General features: G+C 36.4%; 1 protein-coding gene across 5 annotated transcripts in view; it reads right to left on the reverse strand.

Annotated features, from left to right (window-relative positions):
- gria1a (glutamate receptor, ionotropic, AMPA 1a) overlaps positions 1-18,850 on the reverse strand; it is a 116,176-nt gene that overhangs the window by 85,298 nt on the left and 12,028 nt on the right. For all 5 annotated transcript variants that reach the window (XM_041223416.1, XM_041223415.1, XM_041223418.1 and 2 more), the window contains exon 3: positions 11,417-11,656. In XM_041223416.1, the coding sequence (XP_041079350.1) occupies positions 11,417-11,656 (240 nt within the window). The remainder of the gene's footprint in view (positions 1-11,416; positions 11,657-18,850) is intronic.

Below are 18,850 nucleotides of genomic sequence, written 5' to 3' on the forward strand. Positions count from 1 at the left end.
AAGATAGGCCTCCTCTGGAACAATGAAAGCTTTTACCTACAGCCTTCACAGAGATACTGCATTGTGCTGCGCTGCTGCACAGCTAACTTCTACAGAAAGGACGACCATGTCAAGAAGACTTTGTTTTAAACATTGCACCAATAGAATAAGTATCAAACTTATATTGGGTTTACAAGTAACTGAACTGAAACAGTGCTTTTGATATCGTCACAATATGTAATGAGCATCTATTCAACTAGATGCTAAACATTGTACATGCGTACTTAGCCACATGGAAGCTGGTGCACTTATATGCAATGCGTGACTCAACCAAACAATGCATGATGAACTATTAAGACTGCTTTACTAATGCAGAACTATATGACCAGAGAGCAAATCAAGGATTCATTATGATTATTTAACAACACATTACTTTCTCTTGAATGCTTTATTTTGTTTCGTTTCTTCTTTATACATATGTTTTAAACTATGAAGCCTAACCTTTACTCTTCTTCCTTTGAGAATATGAATAAATGTAATAATAATTTGGATGGTTAGGTTTTTTTTTTTTTTTTTTTGTCTTATAACAAAAAACACATTTATGATTGATTTGAAATACTTAAAACATACATAATATTAATTGTTAATCTCTTTTCATCACGAATCTAGGCATAATTAAGCCAGAATCGCTAGTTCTTATTGCGTTTATTATGGTTAATAATTACATTATGAGCTATAATGGGTATTTTCTTTAATGGTAATTGGCGAGGACACAGTTGGGACATAAATCCTAGATAAACAACATAAATATGCATGACAACCAATCAATGCGAGATACAAGTCAGGAAGGAGGGACATTGCCCAACTGTACTGGTATTATTATTATTAGTATTATTATTATTATTATTATTATTATTATTATAGGTAATTTTATTTGTTTATTTCACGTGGAAAGGGGTCAAGTCAACGTGAATTGCGTAACCATTTCCCGTGTTTTTTCCGATGTTTAATGGATATAAACCGATTTAATTTTTTTGTATCAGGGGTGTTATCGTTTTTTTTTTTTTTTAAATCAGTTAAAAAAAAAATCGGAAACCCTAGTTATATACTGTATACTTTAATTGCCTGTTTGTTCAACTTTGAGCAGACTGCCCACAACACATTAAATTAAGTGAATGCTGGTCAGAACTGGTGGTTTGCTGGTTTTCATCAGATTGTACTGGTTCATGACCTTTGTTTAGAAGCTTGTTAAACTGGTCCAAGAAAAAATAGGTCAATTAAAAATCCAATTATAGTTAAGTCAACTGTTTTTTCAACACACATCAATGTATCTACTGCTGTAAACCTTGTCTGGGATTTTGTATACCGGCTGGATTCTCAGAAAGAGGGCAGGAAATTGTTTCGATTCCCAGTGTGTACTCTGTAAACATTTAGTAAACTGAATTGTAGCATTTACAAGTTTAAACTTAAAACAGCCCTAATCCAAACATCCCATTTCACGGAATGAAAGCTGCCAAGTCTCTTAACACTTCTTTCAATTTAAGTATTTCTCTTCTAGCCCTCAAGTCATTTGCATGATCACTCTGCCCTTAACTAGAATTATCTTGTGGCTGAAAACAGTTTTTACATACTTTAATGAAACAGAACAGAGCAGTAGACTCTCCTGGATGTTGTACATTTATTACATGCACTCTGTGGTTAAAAAAATAAAAACTTGTAAGAAATGCAATAACCCCACCACTTGAGACAGGATTTACCAATATAATCATGAAGTACTTTTTTTCCTATGGAAATGTGCTCTGTGCAATTAATGCAAAGCCACAGAAAGCAAATATTTTAATAATGTTTTCAAATCACTCTTGGATGCGGGGTCAGCTGTTTTGGCACTGGGGAATCTCTCAACAGAACTCAGTCTGAATGCCAAATGTGCAGGAGGGATGAAAAATGTACTGCTTCTGTATCCTGCTGCCTATGTGAATTAACCTAGCGGCATGGGCGAAAAAGGCTATGACTCATTTTAAGAAAGGGTATATATACAGTACAGTGGAAAAGTTTTAGGGAGGTGTGAAAAAATGCTGTAAAGTAAGAATGCTTTAAAAAATAGACATGTTCATGTTATCAATTAACTAAATGCAAAGTGAGTAAACAGAAGAAAAATCTACATCAAATCAATATTTGGTGTGACCACCCTTTACCTTCAAAACAGCATTAATTCTTCTAGGTACACTTGCACACAGTTTTTGAAGGAACTCGGCAGGTAGGTTGGCCCAAACATCTTGCAGAACAAACCACAGTTCTTCTGTGGATTTAAGCAGCCTCAATTGCTTCTCTCTCTCCATGTAATCCCAAAGACAGACTCAATGATGTTGAGATCAGGGCTCTGTGGAGGCCATACCATTACTTCCAGGACAACTTGTTGTTCTTTACGCTGAAGATAGTTCTTAATGACTTTCGCTGTATGTCTGGGGTCGTTGTCATGCTGCAGAATAAATTTGGGGACAATCAGATGCCTCCCTGATGGTATTGCATGATGGATAAGTATCTGCCTGTACTTCTCAGCATTGAGGAGACCATTAATTCTGACCAAATCCCCAACTCCATTTGCAGAAATGCAGCCCCAAACTTGCAAAGAACCTCCACCATGCTTCACTGTTGCCTGCAGACACTCATTTGTGTACCACTCTCCAGCCCTTCGGCAAAGAAACTGCCTTCTCCTACAGTCAAATATTTCAAATGTTGACTCATCAGTCCAGAGCACCTGCTGCCATTTTTCTGCACCCCAGTTCCTGTGTTTTCATGCATAGTTGAGTCGATTGGCCTTGTTTCCACATCGGAGGTATGGCTTTTTGGCCGCAAGTCTTCCATGAAGGCCACTTCTGACCAGACATTGCAAAGGGAAGTAAGCAGAGTGTGTCTTTCATCTGCTGCAGTAAGTTTCCTTGGCCGACCACTGCGTCTACGGTCCTCAACGTTGCCCATTTCTTTGTGCTTCTTCAAAAGAGCTTGGACATTATATCAGGTAACCCCTGTGTGCCATGAAATTTCTGACTGGAAAAGACCTTGCTGATGCACTATAACTACCTTGTGACTTGTTGCTGTGCTCAGTCTTGCCATGGTGTATGACTTTTGACAGTAAACGGTTTTCAGCAAACTCACCTTGTTAGCTGAGTTTGGCTGTTCCTCACCCAGTTTTATTCCTCCTACACAGCTGTTTCTGTTTTAACCTACATATTGAATTGATGATCATTAGCACCTGTTTGGTATAATTGTTTAATCATACACCTGACTATATGCCTACAAAGTCCCTGACTTTGTTCAAGTGTACCTAGAAGAACTGATGCTGTTTTGAAGGCAAAGGGTGGTCACACCAAATATGGATTTGATTTAGATTTTTCTTCTGTTCACTCACTTTGCATTTTGTTAATTGATAAATATAATCTATTAACATGTCTATTTTTGAAAGCATTCTTACTTTACAGCATTTTTTCACACCTGCCTAAAAGTTTTGCATAGTACTGCATTTTTTATATATATATATATATATATATATATATATATATATATATATATACATACACACACACACACACACACACACACACACACACACACACATATATATACACACACAGAGCTCTGGAAAAAATTAAGAGACCACTGCAAAATTATCAGTTTCTCTGGTTTTACTATTTATAGGTATGTGTTTGGGTAAAATGAATATTTTTGTTTTATTCTATAAACTACTGACAACATTTCTCCCAAATTCCAAATTAAAATATTGTCATTTAGAGCATTTATTTGCAGAAAATGACAACTGGACAAAATAACAAAAACGATGCAGTGTTGTCAGACCTCAAATAATGCAAAGAAAATAAGTTCAGATTCATTTTTAAACAACACAATACTAATGTTTTAACTTAGGAAGAGTTCAGAAATCAATATTTGGTGGAATATCCCTGATTTTCAAGCACAGCTTTCATGCGTCTTGGCATGCTCTCCACCAGTCTTTCACATTGATGTTGGGTGACTTTATGCCACTCCTGGCGCAAAAATTCAAGCAGCTCGGCTTTGTTTGATGGCTTGTGACCATCCATTTTCCTCTTGATCACATTCCAGAGGTTTTAAATGGGGTTCAGGTCTGGAGATTGGGCTGGCCATGAGAGGGTCTTGATCTGGTGGTCCTCCATCCACACCTTGATTGACCTGGCTGTGTGGCATGGAGCATTGTCCTGCTGGAAAAACCAATCCTTAAAGTTGGGGAACATTGTCAGAGCAGAAGGAAGCAAGTTTTCTTCCAGGACAACCTTGTACTTGGCTTGATTCATGTGTCCTTCACAAAGACAAATCTGCCCGATTCCAGCCTTGCTGAAGCACCCCCAGATGAGTCCAATTTTCTGCTTTGCCCAACACCTGGTCGTCTAATGGTTAGACGAAGACCTGGAGAAGCCTACAAGCCACAGTGTCTCGCACTCACTGTGAAATGTGGTGGAGGATCAGTGATGATCTGCGGGTGCTTCAGCAAGGCTGGAATCGGGCAGCTTTGGCATGAATCAAGCCAAGTACAAGGTTGTCCTGGAAGAAAACTTGCTTTCTTGGGAAAATTGTAATGTCGGATCTGGTCCGACACAGGACCGCAAAGGATTAATTATACACAATTTATTTTACAAACTTAAACTGGAAACAGACAATCAATTTCTCAATAAAAGAAAAGACAATTAATTCACTACAAGTCCACCGCAAAGTTGCACAAGTAAAAAAAATGTACAAAACCCAATGTATTGCATATGATAAATATTCACATTCTATTTTCTTAATGGTGAAAAAATATGATAAATTACATTAAAAATGACAAAGACTGGAAAATGATAAATTCAACTGAAAAAGTAAAAGACCGAAAACAGAATAAGGTACCAGATTTGTATCGGTGCCTCTCTGCTTTATTAGCAGAAGTTGTCTAGGCATAGAAGAGCAAGCGCAGTGTGCGGAGTACCACTTTTTAACATGTACCTGAAAATAACAATATACCAGTAAGAAATGAAAGTTACTTTCACCTCGGACTATTGCAAAAGCCTGGGAAGCCTATTGTCTTTGTTAGGATTATTATTATTATTATTATTATTATTATTATTATTATTATTATTATTATTATTAATTTTTTTTCTTCCAAAAGTTGCTCAAACTCATGAAATTCGCTATGCTGGTAGATGCCTATGGGCAACAGTCGGTGATATTTGGCAAATTTGCGTAAGTCACTAGTTCAGCAGCCATTGGATTTTGCAGAATTTGTTAAAACATCTTTGTATTGAAAACTACTTACTGCAGAGTTCTGAAAATTCAAACATCTTCTCTGAAACCGCTTATCCGATTGAAACAAAAATTGGAATAAAACATCTCAGTATGGTCATCTGTTACTCTTGTTCAAGGGAAGTTGCTACTGTGAAGATCATGGTGGCCATGCTGGATGACATCATCAGGATACGCAACTGACTATAAAACCGCCTATAACTTTTAAATGGCTGCACCAAAACTCATGAAATTTGGTCAATATGCCGGCCTTTGGTCACATGGTGTGGCAGCCATTTTGGATTTACTGAAAATGTTGAACAATATTCAAAAGTCTTCTCCTCATGAACGGTAAACAGTACAGCTGTGAAAAATGTTGTACATAGTGTGCTCATGTCCATGATTGATTCTACTTAAGGAAAAATGGATCTGTCACGTGGTGGTCTTATTGGATTTTGCATAAAACGCTTAAACGACAACTCCTCATGAATCTCTGGCTGACTGACGTGAATCTTGGGTACACGTTATCTTTGAAGTGTCCTCTAAAAAACTTAAGGAAAAGTTAAACATAAACAAACACGGCCGCCATGAGCCAATCAATATAGGCGACATGCCAGTTTTACTAATTTTTCACCATGAAATGACACATTCCCACCACTGGGGACAGCTGTTACCATGGAAAACTGTTTAGTCAGCCTTTATTTCTAGCAATTGAACTTGCATGCCAAAAAAATAGTAGCTGTATCACGGTAGATTAGAGGCTAATCTTACCTGAGACAAGTAACTCTGATAAGGAGTAACACTGTAGTAAATCAATGCAATTTCAGAAGCGATGATCTTGTCTACGTGTTTTTTTTTTTTTTTTTTTTGCAAATAATTTGAGCCTGAAAAGGCTGTTTAAATATTAACAAATGTTATTAATAGACGTTAAAAATGATGGCACTATTGGTTGTGTGTCTGTAAAAAGAAACAAAATGAGTCAAAATGTACTCAAATTTGATTGGGGTTTTTCAAAGTTATGAATGGCTACCACTAAATAGGCAATGTTTATACACACACGCAAACATATACGTGGTTTAATTACCATTATATATCGTAAATAACCTATATTTTACTGTAAAGGCTATGTATTTAATCACATGCTGATCAATGTAATGTAAAGCATTATTCAAATGCTATGGGCACAGCAGAATGTACAGATCAGTGCCAAATACAGGGATCAAATTTGCAAGCTGTGGTTCCATGTGGTTTACTCTGAATTCCAAGCGTGGTTAGACCCTGTTCATGCTTCGGTTCATTATCCCAGCGGCGCAGTAAACAGCAAGTAAGAAAAAATATTCTTAATAATTTACACACAGTGTATGCAACTTAAAAGCGGTCATGGTTTGTCAACTGTTTATATTTAACTAGCCTACCTGTTAAACTATCAAACATCTGGTAGCCAACGTGTTATTGCTAATCATACTGCTTGTTCAGTTGTCATTGTGTTCATAAAGTTTATTAAGTTTGTCTCTCAAATCTCTCACATTTCTCTCGCTAGTCTTTGTTTTATATGTCTGGTGAACTTTAAACCTAGTAGTTTTGACTATTTATATAATGTGTTTATAAGGCTTCCAAGCCAAAGGCCGAGAAGCCTATTGTTATTGTTAGTTGTTTTTTTGTTTTTTTTTTTCCCCCAAAACTTTAAACTGCTGCTGCTTTGAAGCTGTGTGACTGATCAGGTTCTGACTTGGCAGGTAACAAGCTGGATACATTGGCTGTCAGAAACTGAAAATTTTTTGCTGCTGAGTCCTTGCAATTGGTGCCGTGCCTCATTTTTCGATAAAACTTTTTGAAATCATCTTCTTGGGAAGCAGTGAAGCGATTGATCTGAAACTTGGCATATATCATCAGCATCCAAACCTGCATCAAGTTTGCAAAGCGGAAGTGGCTGTGATAAATTTTTATGTCAATATGGCTGCCACAAATCTTATTGAAATGTGCCCTAACAGCAAACTGCTGCTATTTGAACACAGTTTGACCAGCAAACTCCAAATTTGGTAATTATCGTCCCAGTAACAATGGGATACAAATACGTCAAAATGGGTATGTTTAATAAAACAAGATGGCTGCCAGGTGTATATTTACATCTGAAATTTAAAACTGCCTCAGTTGACAAACGATTTACTTGACTAACTCGAAACTTCACAAGCATCATCCCTGACAGTGCAATACATCTAACATTCAACATCCCTGACACATTTTTGAAAAAAAAAAAACCTTTCAAAATCTTCTTCTGTGGAACAGTTGAAGTTGCTGATTTTAAACTTGGCACATTGAGAACTAAACACGCTTAGATGAGTACTGATACTGTGGCTTGGGAGCCGTAAAACTGCCTGGCAGTTCTACTTTATGTTTTATTATTTAACGTAGGATGTGTGTTGACATAAATTGTTTTTGATTTGTGGTGCAGGTTTGCACTCTTGTGATGAAATTTTAGAATGCAGTCGTGGCGAACAAAGACTGTTTTTGAAAATCTCACCACAAGAGACCGCTTATGACCACGAGAACTCACAATTCCTGATAAAATTATATTGCCTTACCGTGCAAAAGAAACCGTGCAAAAATTATATTGTCTTACTGTGCAAGGGTGCTCATTTGTCACATAATTGACATATTGAAGTTTTGTCCAAATGTTTTCACTGCCTGTAACACAAACACAGCTGCATATAAATTGTTCACACTTCTGGAGTTGTGCAGGCCTCAGGGAACGAACGCCAGCAATCGAATGAAGCTGATTGCTTAAATGCATTTCACTGTAAAAGCTAGTTAGAATATTGTCTGTATCCAAATAACAGTTTAATTTGCTGCTAACCAATGCTTCTAATATTTTTTGCCAAAATTGATAGTCAGCCGTGTTCAAAATGATTTGCAATGATCACACTGTAAATACAGTATAATCGTAAATCTCGAAAAACTACTCACTTCTAAATCTTCTGTAGTCATTTTTGTATTACTTTAGTATAAATACATGTTAATTTGGATTCATATGTTGTTTTTTTCTGACTTTATGTGAACGAAAAGACACACATTTGCCCGTTTTCCCATTGGAAATAGTGATATTTTGAAAAATCACTGTCCTGGTCACAAAAGCAAAGTTTGTGGGGAATAATAGCCATTTTCTACCCTTTTGAGGCATAAGCAATTACCAAATAACACTTACTACCCAGGAAAAAAAAAAAAATTGTTACACAGTGTAATGTTTGATCTACAACAACCAGCACTTAAATTTCACAGTAACTGCTTAGAAGCCATAAAGTTGCTTGCAACTTGTGTTATTATTATTATTATTATTATTATTATTATTATTATTATTATTACGTGCAAACCACATTGCAGAATTATGAAAACGCATATTTAAGTAAATGCCTATGTGTGGACAACCAGACTGGCGTCGCAGAGTTGAAAAAGTTCAGTTTGGCCACAAGACTAGATCTCGTGAAAATATTGGACAATTTTCAAAAGTCGGCGACAAAAACGACTTAAGATGGAGATCTGACAATGTCAGCATATAATGCACGAATGGCTTATAAAAAAAATATGCCGAAACAAAATCAGTTGGACAGTTGGTTTGCCCACCGCATTGGATTTGCGCAAAACATTCAAAGATCTTCTTGTCTGAAACTGCAGTGTTGATCGGCACAAAAATTGCTCATGACAAGGTCCTTTCTAAGTTTTGTAAAATCCCAGCTTTTTCGTTAAAAAACATGGATGCAACGGGCAAAATAACAATTTCATGAGTGCTATATTTACATATATTAAAGTATAACGCCATACTGCAATATACTAGAGACATGAAACATAGTTATAATGGAACACGTATAGGAAGTCATTTGTGCTCTATGAAAAAATTTAATCACCCGTGACCTTTCACCGCTCCAAAAGGTCAAACTAAAAACTGGCTCCTTGCGCCTCAGGGATCACAGATAGAGTCATGGTTCATATGGAACACATATAGGAAGTCATATGTGCTCTATTAAAAAAAAAAAAAAATAATCATTACCCTGACCTCTGACCTCTGCTAAGGGTCAAAAATGAACATTTCTGGTAAAAGACCTTAAGGAGATTCGGCAATCATTTATATTGAACACGTATAGAAAGTCATATGTTCTCTATAAAAAAATGTCATCACCCATAACCTTTGACCTCTGCTAAGGTTCGAAACACACAAATGGGCCTATAACTCCAACATTGCTGAAGAGGCTGATCATGGCAGATAAACAGTTAGGATGGATATGTGATGAGCAGATCCACGACGGATTACTGTATCTTTGAGTCACGGAGCCCGAATGTTCGAGTCCCAGTCTAGTGCACTACAGTGTATTGCTAGCAAAGCAAAAGAAAACTTGGTTTAAAGCAGCAGATCAATAGATGGGTCTTACGTGTATAAAAATATCAGACAACTGGAACTGAAGAACAGCTTAAGTATGAGTACAATTAAAAAAAACATTCAAAATGACTGCAAAAAGGTGGACTAAAAAGAGGGAAAAAAGAAAATAAAAAAGCAACAAACTTTCATTTCTACAGAGCCAGACCATTTTGTTCCTCTTCATAACCCTGATCATAGGGTTTAAGGGAATGAGAAGCTAGTTCCAACAGTGTGAATAATGAAGTGAAGCAAATATATATATATATATATATATATATATATATATATATATATATAGGACAACACAAGTTATCATGGAAAACACAACCAGATCCTATCATATTGCACTCCCTGGTCTGGCAGCCACATACAATATGGGATTGGAACATGTCAGTCTGGTAATATTACCCCAGTTTTAAGTTTGTCAGAGGGTTTCATTTTAGTAGTTTTACTGTAGAGGGAACGTGCCTGGTTGTTCTGGTTGCTATTTATTAAAACACACGTATTGCTGTAGTTATTGCACTGTATAAAGGGCAGCAGGGTTAGCAAGCTGTATGGCTGCCTGCCCGTTTTTGGAATCAGCTAACCAATCAGGCACATACCTCAGACACACAACAATATTCTCATCTCATCATCAACCTTCTCCCTCTCTTCAATGAAATGCTCAGTGCACTAAATAAAAGGCTGGTCATTAATGGACAAGAAATATAGCTGGATTGTTTTACTTGCATATTAATAAAGCAGTATATAACAGAGTTATAATACTGCAAGCGTCTGTGTATTGGCTATATCTGCAATTGCAGTGAAGGGTGGTGGGCAATTCACTGACACAGAGACAGAACTTTATTTGTAACGCCACTCAGGCATACTGATTTATTTTTTTCAATTTCTTTAGTTTTTTCATTCAGTGATTTATTTTAACCCGCAGAGGGTGCTTTTGTCCATGGCCTAAATACTGGCAACAGTAGACAGGACCACAGAGTTACCAATGTTGGTATACCGTCCAGTGCACACACAAGTGCTCAAAAATAATAATGAAAACAAAGGGCGAAAGAAAAAGGGAAAATAAAACACAGCAACAAAACTACAGGTGCTGCACCTGGCAGCGTTACCCCGACCGTCGCTACCCGCTGCTGCACGGCCCGGGTCTCTGTCCTACGCTCAGCTGTTCCCTCAACCTGCTGACACTGTTCGCGGTTCTGCCCAAGTTTTTCCCCGTTACTAAAAATTCCTTTTCTTTTTAATTAGTTTGTTGTGCTCATTCTTCTCCGGCCGTGCTCGGTCCGGCAGCAAAGCTTCCGCCAGCTGGCTCATTTGTCTTAAAAGGGGCAGAGCTGAGGGAACAGCAGGAAGTTATTTTATAGGGCTAGCAATCCCCCCCCAAGGCCTGCCAGCCACTCAGAGAGAGGGAGAGCCCACACACCCTCTCTCACACCTCTCCGTGTCACTGCCATGACTGACAAGCAGATATTGTAAGGCTGCTGCCCTCTTCCTGCAGCACTTTGAACGCACCAGAAGAGTCAGCACAGATCTCCCCTGTTACATAGTGCTTAAACAGACATTGGCTTTCAGCCTCAGCCCGTTTGCTTTTACTGCCGATATTATCCATAGAGCTTTGTGGGTCTATAACTCTTTTTCTCTCTTTTTTGCTTTTAGTTTTTACAGCAGGTGACCTTTCACACTACACACACAAATGATAAATAGAAAATCAGCAATGAACAAACTCATAGAAACCAATTCTCTTACCTGCCTCTGCATCGTAAACATACACAAATTTTGTCCATTTGTAATGATCTATTACGCTGACGAGGGCATCCTGTAACTCCGGCCGTAACTGCATGACAAACTGGTTTGACGTTTCGATGGGAAAACTTGGTGTAATAAAGCACACGTGCAGGGCTCCGCAGAAGGACATGAGCATGTTTACAGTCTTTTTGTCATACAATCCAATGATGGCGTAGACTCCTTTTGAAAACTGCGAACAAACTGACAGGGGAAAAATAAATGTTAGTGGATTTGGTTGACTTACATTGATACATGCAAACAGGTATAGTTTACAATATGTTCCATGACACACTTTGGCTGTCAGTTTAGATAGTAATATACACTGCTGGCTATTTATTTCAGGTTTGTCAAATTACTAGCATCAACTTATATATATCTATGCACAGAACCGTCCAGTTACTGTATATGTGCCTTGAATATTTCATTGGCACACAGCAAAACCTGTTGAGGAATTGCCTCGCATTACGGCTCAAGACCACAGGCCCAAATATTAAGTAGAACATGATTTTACTGAACAGGTTTGTAAAAACAATAGAATACATAATAAAAACAGCATATTGATCCACTATTTGGATTCCTGGGGGGGAGGGGGGAGGGGGGTGAAGGGAGGCAGGTGTTAGAATCATTACTGCTGGCTAATGGCCACTTAATTGAGCTGATTAAACAAGGGGTTCACTTAATTTTTCACATATGCTGAATCTTAATTACTCATTGCTTGTCTATTTCCTGCATAACTTTGTTTCAAAAGACATGGAATTGGTTAATAAACCCTATTGGATATTTAAGAAAAGACTGGTTTTGATTCAAGAAGGCCAACATAGCAAAACTATGGAATTTCCATAATTATCAATGGGGTTCACAAACTTTCTCAGCACTGCAAGTGCGTCAGTGCTGTCTGAAAACATTACAAATCTATTAATGGGACCAGAGAAAGAAAATAAGAACATTAAAAACACATCTATTGCGCTTTTATTTAAAATGCTAGTACCAGTTGCTTATCACAAGCATATTGTAAAAAGCCCAAGCATATTCATGTTCAACAAAAGTTTGAATCCAAACAAATATAACTAATTACATTAACATATTGTATGTAAAATAAAAAAAAAAAAAATTACACTCTGACTGGGGTATATGGATGAAAATGATAACATAATTACCATTAAACAAACTACAAAGCCTTCCCCCCCCCCCCCACAGGATCTAATTTTGGAATGATAGCTTCATTTAATTCCAGCAACAAAATTGCTGCTCTAAAGAAAGTAACCCTAAATCAAACAGCTGGAGTCTGAGAATTTATTTTCCATACGTTGTTCTTGTTATATGAAAAGTATTTGTGAAGGTTCATGAAGTGCTGAGTTTATTTCTCATGAAGATGGTCGTAAACAACATGTCTCGCCTCCTGTGCAGGCTGGACAGCTTCTCTGCGATCCTCATACATTGAATAACTTTTTGCTAAAAGAGCCAGCTGTCCAATGTTTGAGTATGGGTCATACCTTTCTCTAGGGAGCATGTGTTTGAAAACAAACAGTGGAAGTGTTTAAGTTCTTGACAATTTTTGTTATTCTAATATATATATATAGTTATGCTTAAATATGTTGTTCTTTTGAACATTATATATTATTGTAATTAGTTGAATTTGTTACTTTAATTGAATACACAAGTTTACCCTAAAGGCACCTGCATAGGGATCAATGTTAATATTTTAAACTGCGGCAGATCTCAATAATGCTACTCTTTAACGCTATTAAACCATCTGGTGTTTTATTAAATACAATACAAAAGAATTCAGAGTTCAGAGGAGATATCCAAACTTGTATGCATCAATATTTAGAACCGAGGCGCGAGTCAAAAAATAACCCTACAGATAACCTGTGGCAATGTTGCCCCGCCCTTGGGTGTATTTCTGTGTTGTATGTTGCGTGTAGTGTGTTAATGTTGGTGTATAGTCAATGGTACACGGGATGTAATATGGGGTATGCGCACAAGTGTTTAAAATGTATATTTGCATTTAGGCACAAGGATTGCACAGCACTTCACATGCAGATAAAATGTAGTAACATGCGAGTACGGGGAATTGCACTTTATTACTTCACGTGCAGTTGTACCGAGACTCCAACTGAATGATTGATTAGTAATCGAGTCTCGGTACAGCTGCATAAAAGCAGCATGTTTTCACTCACTCGGGTGTGTTCGGTGAGTGGAGAACGGGTGTGGAGAGGAGAAAGTAAAAGTAACGTAAATAATTGATTTCAGCTCACCGTGTTTGTCTGTGTAGTCCATTTTGTTTGTCTCTTCGTTTTGGCTAAAGCGTCGTGTCTTGTGTTTTGTTTGTCTTACAACCTTTTATTTTCTGTCTGTTCATTTATTAAATGCTGAGCGCAAGCAAGCACACAGCTTCACCAAGAATCCAACTCTGTTTATTTTGTGCTGGTTCCTGTTTCTGGTCTGACATCACCCACTGCAGCTGTCGTTGTGACATAACCCCAACTAAATACTGTGACAAAGGCAACAGTAAAGTACAACTGCACTGCACTGAAAGCACATGTTTAATGTATGTGTTCTGTCAGTACCACAAGCCTGTCTCTCACCACAACATAATGTTTTTATTCAGTATATTAAAATGTGTGTTCTACAAAGGAGATGTTTCCATATCTCCAGTTTGTGAACGCTAAAACAGAAAATAAATATACGCAAATTAGCAATGGCACATGGAAATTAAGGATTAGCACCTGGCCATCAATGGGTTAAAGTTTTTATCCTGGCATTTCTTTGCTCCACTGGTTCTGTCAAGATTTGGTATGGATCTCATGTTTGGGTATTTACTGAGCAGATTGAAATTCCATTCTGTTTCCTGACCTTAGCCAGAGTCACACTGTGAAGTGTACTTTCATAGTGAGAGAAAAGACAGACAGAGATGGAGGGAGCCCAGACATTGAGTTTCAGTAAAGTGCAAAGGCAGCACATGGACCTTGTGAATCACTCTTTGGGATTTTCAAGCCCTGTTTGCAGCACACTAAGTAAAGGTCTCATCCCAAGACAACAATCAGAAGGCTCTAGATCTGTGAATGTGTCACAAAAAGCAGCCGCAATCTTAAAATGCTAGCTGATTTAATAATTGGGGTCATAAAAGTCAAATGTTATCCAAAAGTCAAATGTTTAGAATTTTGTTTCAGCTTTATCAGACGCTAAGATTTCATAGTCAGTATTTATCTATAGTATATTACATATACACATCAGTGTTTTACACATTAATATTGTAGTGATTTGTTTTAAAGTTATTGTGCTTTTTATGGGTTATCTATCTATAAATGAACAAGAAGTTACTTGAAGATATCTTCAAATAATTTACAGATATCTTTAAAACCCTAATTTTAAGATCTTTAAATGACAGTTTGGCGCACCATGCTAGCCAAATGCACATATTTAAAGATCTCAATCATTTGGAGATATCTTCCAATAACTTCCTGTTCATTTAACGATCTCTCTAAATCATTTGAAGATATCTTCATATAACGTCCTGTTCATTTGAAGATGTCTTTAAATGGACAGGAAGTCCATTGAAAACACAGAGCATTTTCACAGGAAGTCATTTCGAGTTCTCTCGAAATGGCTTCCTGTTCATCTGATGATATCTTCAAATTATTTAGAGATATCTCTAAATGAACAGGAAGTTATTTGAAGATATCGTCAAATGATTTAGAGATATCTTAAATGACAGTTTGGCGCACCATGCTAGCCAAATGCATATATTATTTAAAGATATCTCTAAATCATTTGAAGATATCTTCAAATAACTTCCTGTTCATTTAGAGATATCTCTAAATAACATCCTGTTCATTTGAAGATATCTTTAAATGGACAGGAAGTCCAGTGAAAACATACAGCATTTTCACAGGAAGTCATTTCGAGATATCTTGAAATGGTTTCCTGTTCATTTGAAGATATCTTCAAATGATTTAGAGATATCTCTAAAATGAACAGGAAGTTATTTGAAGATATTTTCAAATAATTCAGAGATATCTTTAAATGATTTAGAGATATATTTAAATGTACAAGATGTTATTTAGAGATATCTGTAAATCATTTAGAGATATTTAAAAATGCAATTGATATCTTAAATAAGCTCCATTTAAAGATATATGTAAATCACTTTGAGATATCTCTAAACGTATTTTAGATATCTTAAAATGATTTAGAGATATCTTGAAATATTTGAAGATATCTTGAAGTATTCAGAGATACCTATAAATGAATTTGAGATCTCTCAAAAATGAGAATTTGACTTGCCATAGTTCCAGGCTGTTCTAGATGTCTGCCAATGCGACTCTGTAAAATAGGCTGGATCAGCCAGTATCTTTAGATCAGTAAGTGCCAGCACCATCGAAACTGTGAAAAGTCAACAGAAAGGGCTGCAACGAAGTGTACATTTTGACCTTTTGGTACTCATCTGCATAATTTACTAGTGATTTATATTGTTTATATTTGATTAAAAATCCTATATTTTACAGTTAATCCATATTAATGGAATAAAACAAACAAACATGAACATGTAGTTTAAAAATACGTTATATAGAACAATAATTGTTTTTATCATTTAAATAAAAATACACATGGTTTATATAAACTTAATTGATGCTGCTTGCGATATATACAGTAAGCTTGCATTGTATAACTGCAGTGGACTTAGGCAAAACAAAGCTATTTAAGAGTCACATTTTACTACTACTACTAATAATAATAATAATAAACAACGTTTTTCAATACTGCTTACGCTATACAACGCTTTGCTGTCGAGATGCTGAATGAAGAGATTAAAGGTTTGCTTCTGGATAACACGAAGCTGCAGGGGGGAGCGACGGACGGTGCTCAGTTTTCTAAATTAAAATTATTTGTGTTGGTATATTTTCTGTATTTCATACATATTTTACCATAGCCCTTTCTCTTACACTGTCTTGTACACTAGATATTCAGTAAATATTTTACTGAAACACCACAACCGCTATAAATTACCCCCTCCCTCCAGTTTGGATACTATATCCCTCAGAAGCCCAGGCCAACCAGAAACATATCCAAGTCCTGTATATTACAAAATACATGTCAGGGTATTTGTGCAGTCAGGGACCAAGGAAAATATGTATTTTGTCACATGTAACTCATTCATACAAAAGAGTGTGCTACAGATGTCAGGTCTTTCTTTTTCTAATAGGTATCAGATAAACAGCCCCCATAAAATACATACTGCGCAAATGGATACAAAATGAAGCGACCATATTGATTTCTCATACTAAGCTTGTCCCAACCATTTGAAGCCATTCAGTCCATCAGAGTGGATGACAACATGCACAGTAATGCAATATTCACTGGAGATGCACTACTAACATGATGCTCCACTAAATGTACTTTTTAATTTTTTTTTTTTTTTTTTATCATAAGCCTTCAGAAAACAAAAGCAAGTAGCATTTTAATAGGGGCAATGAAAAACTAAAATAAATTCTGTTTTGGACAGATGCTGCTGAAACAAGGTCTCCATGTAATAGAGGCAAAGAAATGGTATTTTTTCAGAAGACAAGCTATCAGTAGAAAATAATGACTAGGTAATATCTACAATCCAGCATCTCCATTTTTTGTATAACCATATTTTAATTTGGTATATTAATTGTGCTCAACCTTTCTTTGTAGCATTTATTTCAAAACTTCTGGTTGACAATTCTAAGCCCAAGGGCTGGTTTTGGAGCCCACGAGGTCTATGATGCTGGTTTTCTGATGTATGCTCCTGAAGGGTAATATCCCACTAACACTAAGCTTTACTGGCATTTTTATTTATTTATTTTTTAATTAGGAGCATTAGTTAGTTACGGAAAGTTAAGTGTGATGAAAAAGTTTAGCAAACTGAGATTAGTGCTGTTCTGTACAACAGTTGAAATTATCAAACTCTTTACTGTAAAGGAAATACATCTTTTTTGCCATCCCTTCATTTTATTTAGTTTGAAAGTCATGGTATCACAGAGCAGTATTACTGGTAAAAACAGGGAATAGAAGCCCCAGAATCAAGCTTTGCATGGGGCCACCATGGGACAAACGTCGTCACTGCACAGAATACACAGTATATGTCAAAAGATTTACAAAATGAGGGGATTGAGACACAGTAAAATGGTACTTATTCTGATTCTAGTGGGTACTGTATCAAAAGTGATGTTACACAATGTTACAAGTGTATGTTGAAAATCTGTCCATCATAGTAAGATTTGTTAGTGATTTTACACCCGAGGAACATCTGACTTGCTTGCTTGAATTACATCAGTTGGATGCAGAATACGTTACAGCTCAAATACTAAAGCACCCCTCTGAAGTAGGCTTTAATGCTGACAACATCAGCCAGTGCTATGATGGTGCTTCTGTGATGAATGGAGTTAATGGAGGTGTGCAGGCTTTGCTACAAAGAAAACTAGGAAGGCACATTCCATACAAACATTGTTACAAGCATCAGCTGCACTTGGTAATAGTGCATACATTTCAAAGGGAACCACATGCAAAGAGAAAGGAAGAAAAAGATGTACATATAGATGTCAGAGGCACTGAACACATCTAAAAGAATACTTAGTATTTGGTGAGAGTATTTACTTTTGTTTATTGTGGAATTACCTATAAGCTTATATTATTACTGCAATCAGCTAACAAAATTGATTTAATGTTTAAATGTATATATGTCTAAACTGGTTTGCTCATTTTTTTTTTTATTATTCTGTATCTTTTTGCTAATTTTATAATACAAATTTCTTTACAACACATGCAGCATGCCAAACATAGGAATATGTAAAGCCCAGTGTTTTTCACAAGTACGAAATAACATTAAATAAAATGAAATCCAACATATAAAACTAAATAAAATGAAAAACCACTATAAAAGCAAACATAGAATTACATTCTTTTGGGAGGTTTATACAAAAAATACTTTAAAAAAACTACTTGCAATCACAGTTGTGAAGGCTCAGTTGTTACCATAGACACGGTCTGAAGGGAAACGGAAGCTCTGTCTAGCACTTGCGCAGATGTATAATTAACAATTAAACAATGCTATAAATAATTTGAGCATGAGGGGATGTATGCAGCCGACTGACAAAATAATGATGCACAGATTTTGTAACTGTCAGCTGGAATGGGAGTCCAAAGATACTGTCATTAAGAATCAGCTGTTTATTCCTTTTAGGGAAAACATGGCTCGTTTGCTTGTATTAGTGTGCTAATACTTCGTTCTATTGAGCTCCAAGCTTGTTGTATACTGAAGCTTGCTTCGGTGCAGTGCAATTGAAATACAATTCCTATTTATTTTTTTTAATGTGTAGATTCCTGTATGTGCAATTATTATGACAGCTCCACAATAGTAGAGCAGTATAA

Source organism: Polyodon spathula, chromosome 22 (assembly GCF_017654505.1).
Source record: "Polyodon spathula isolate WHYD16114869_AA chromosome 22, ASM1765450v1, whole genome shotgun sequence".
Classification (NCBI taxonomy): Eukaryota; Metazoa; Chordata; class Actinopteri; order Acipenseriformes; family Polyodontidae; genus Polyodon; species Polyodon spathula.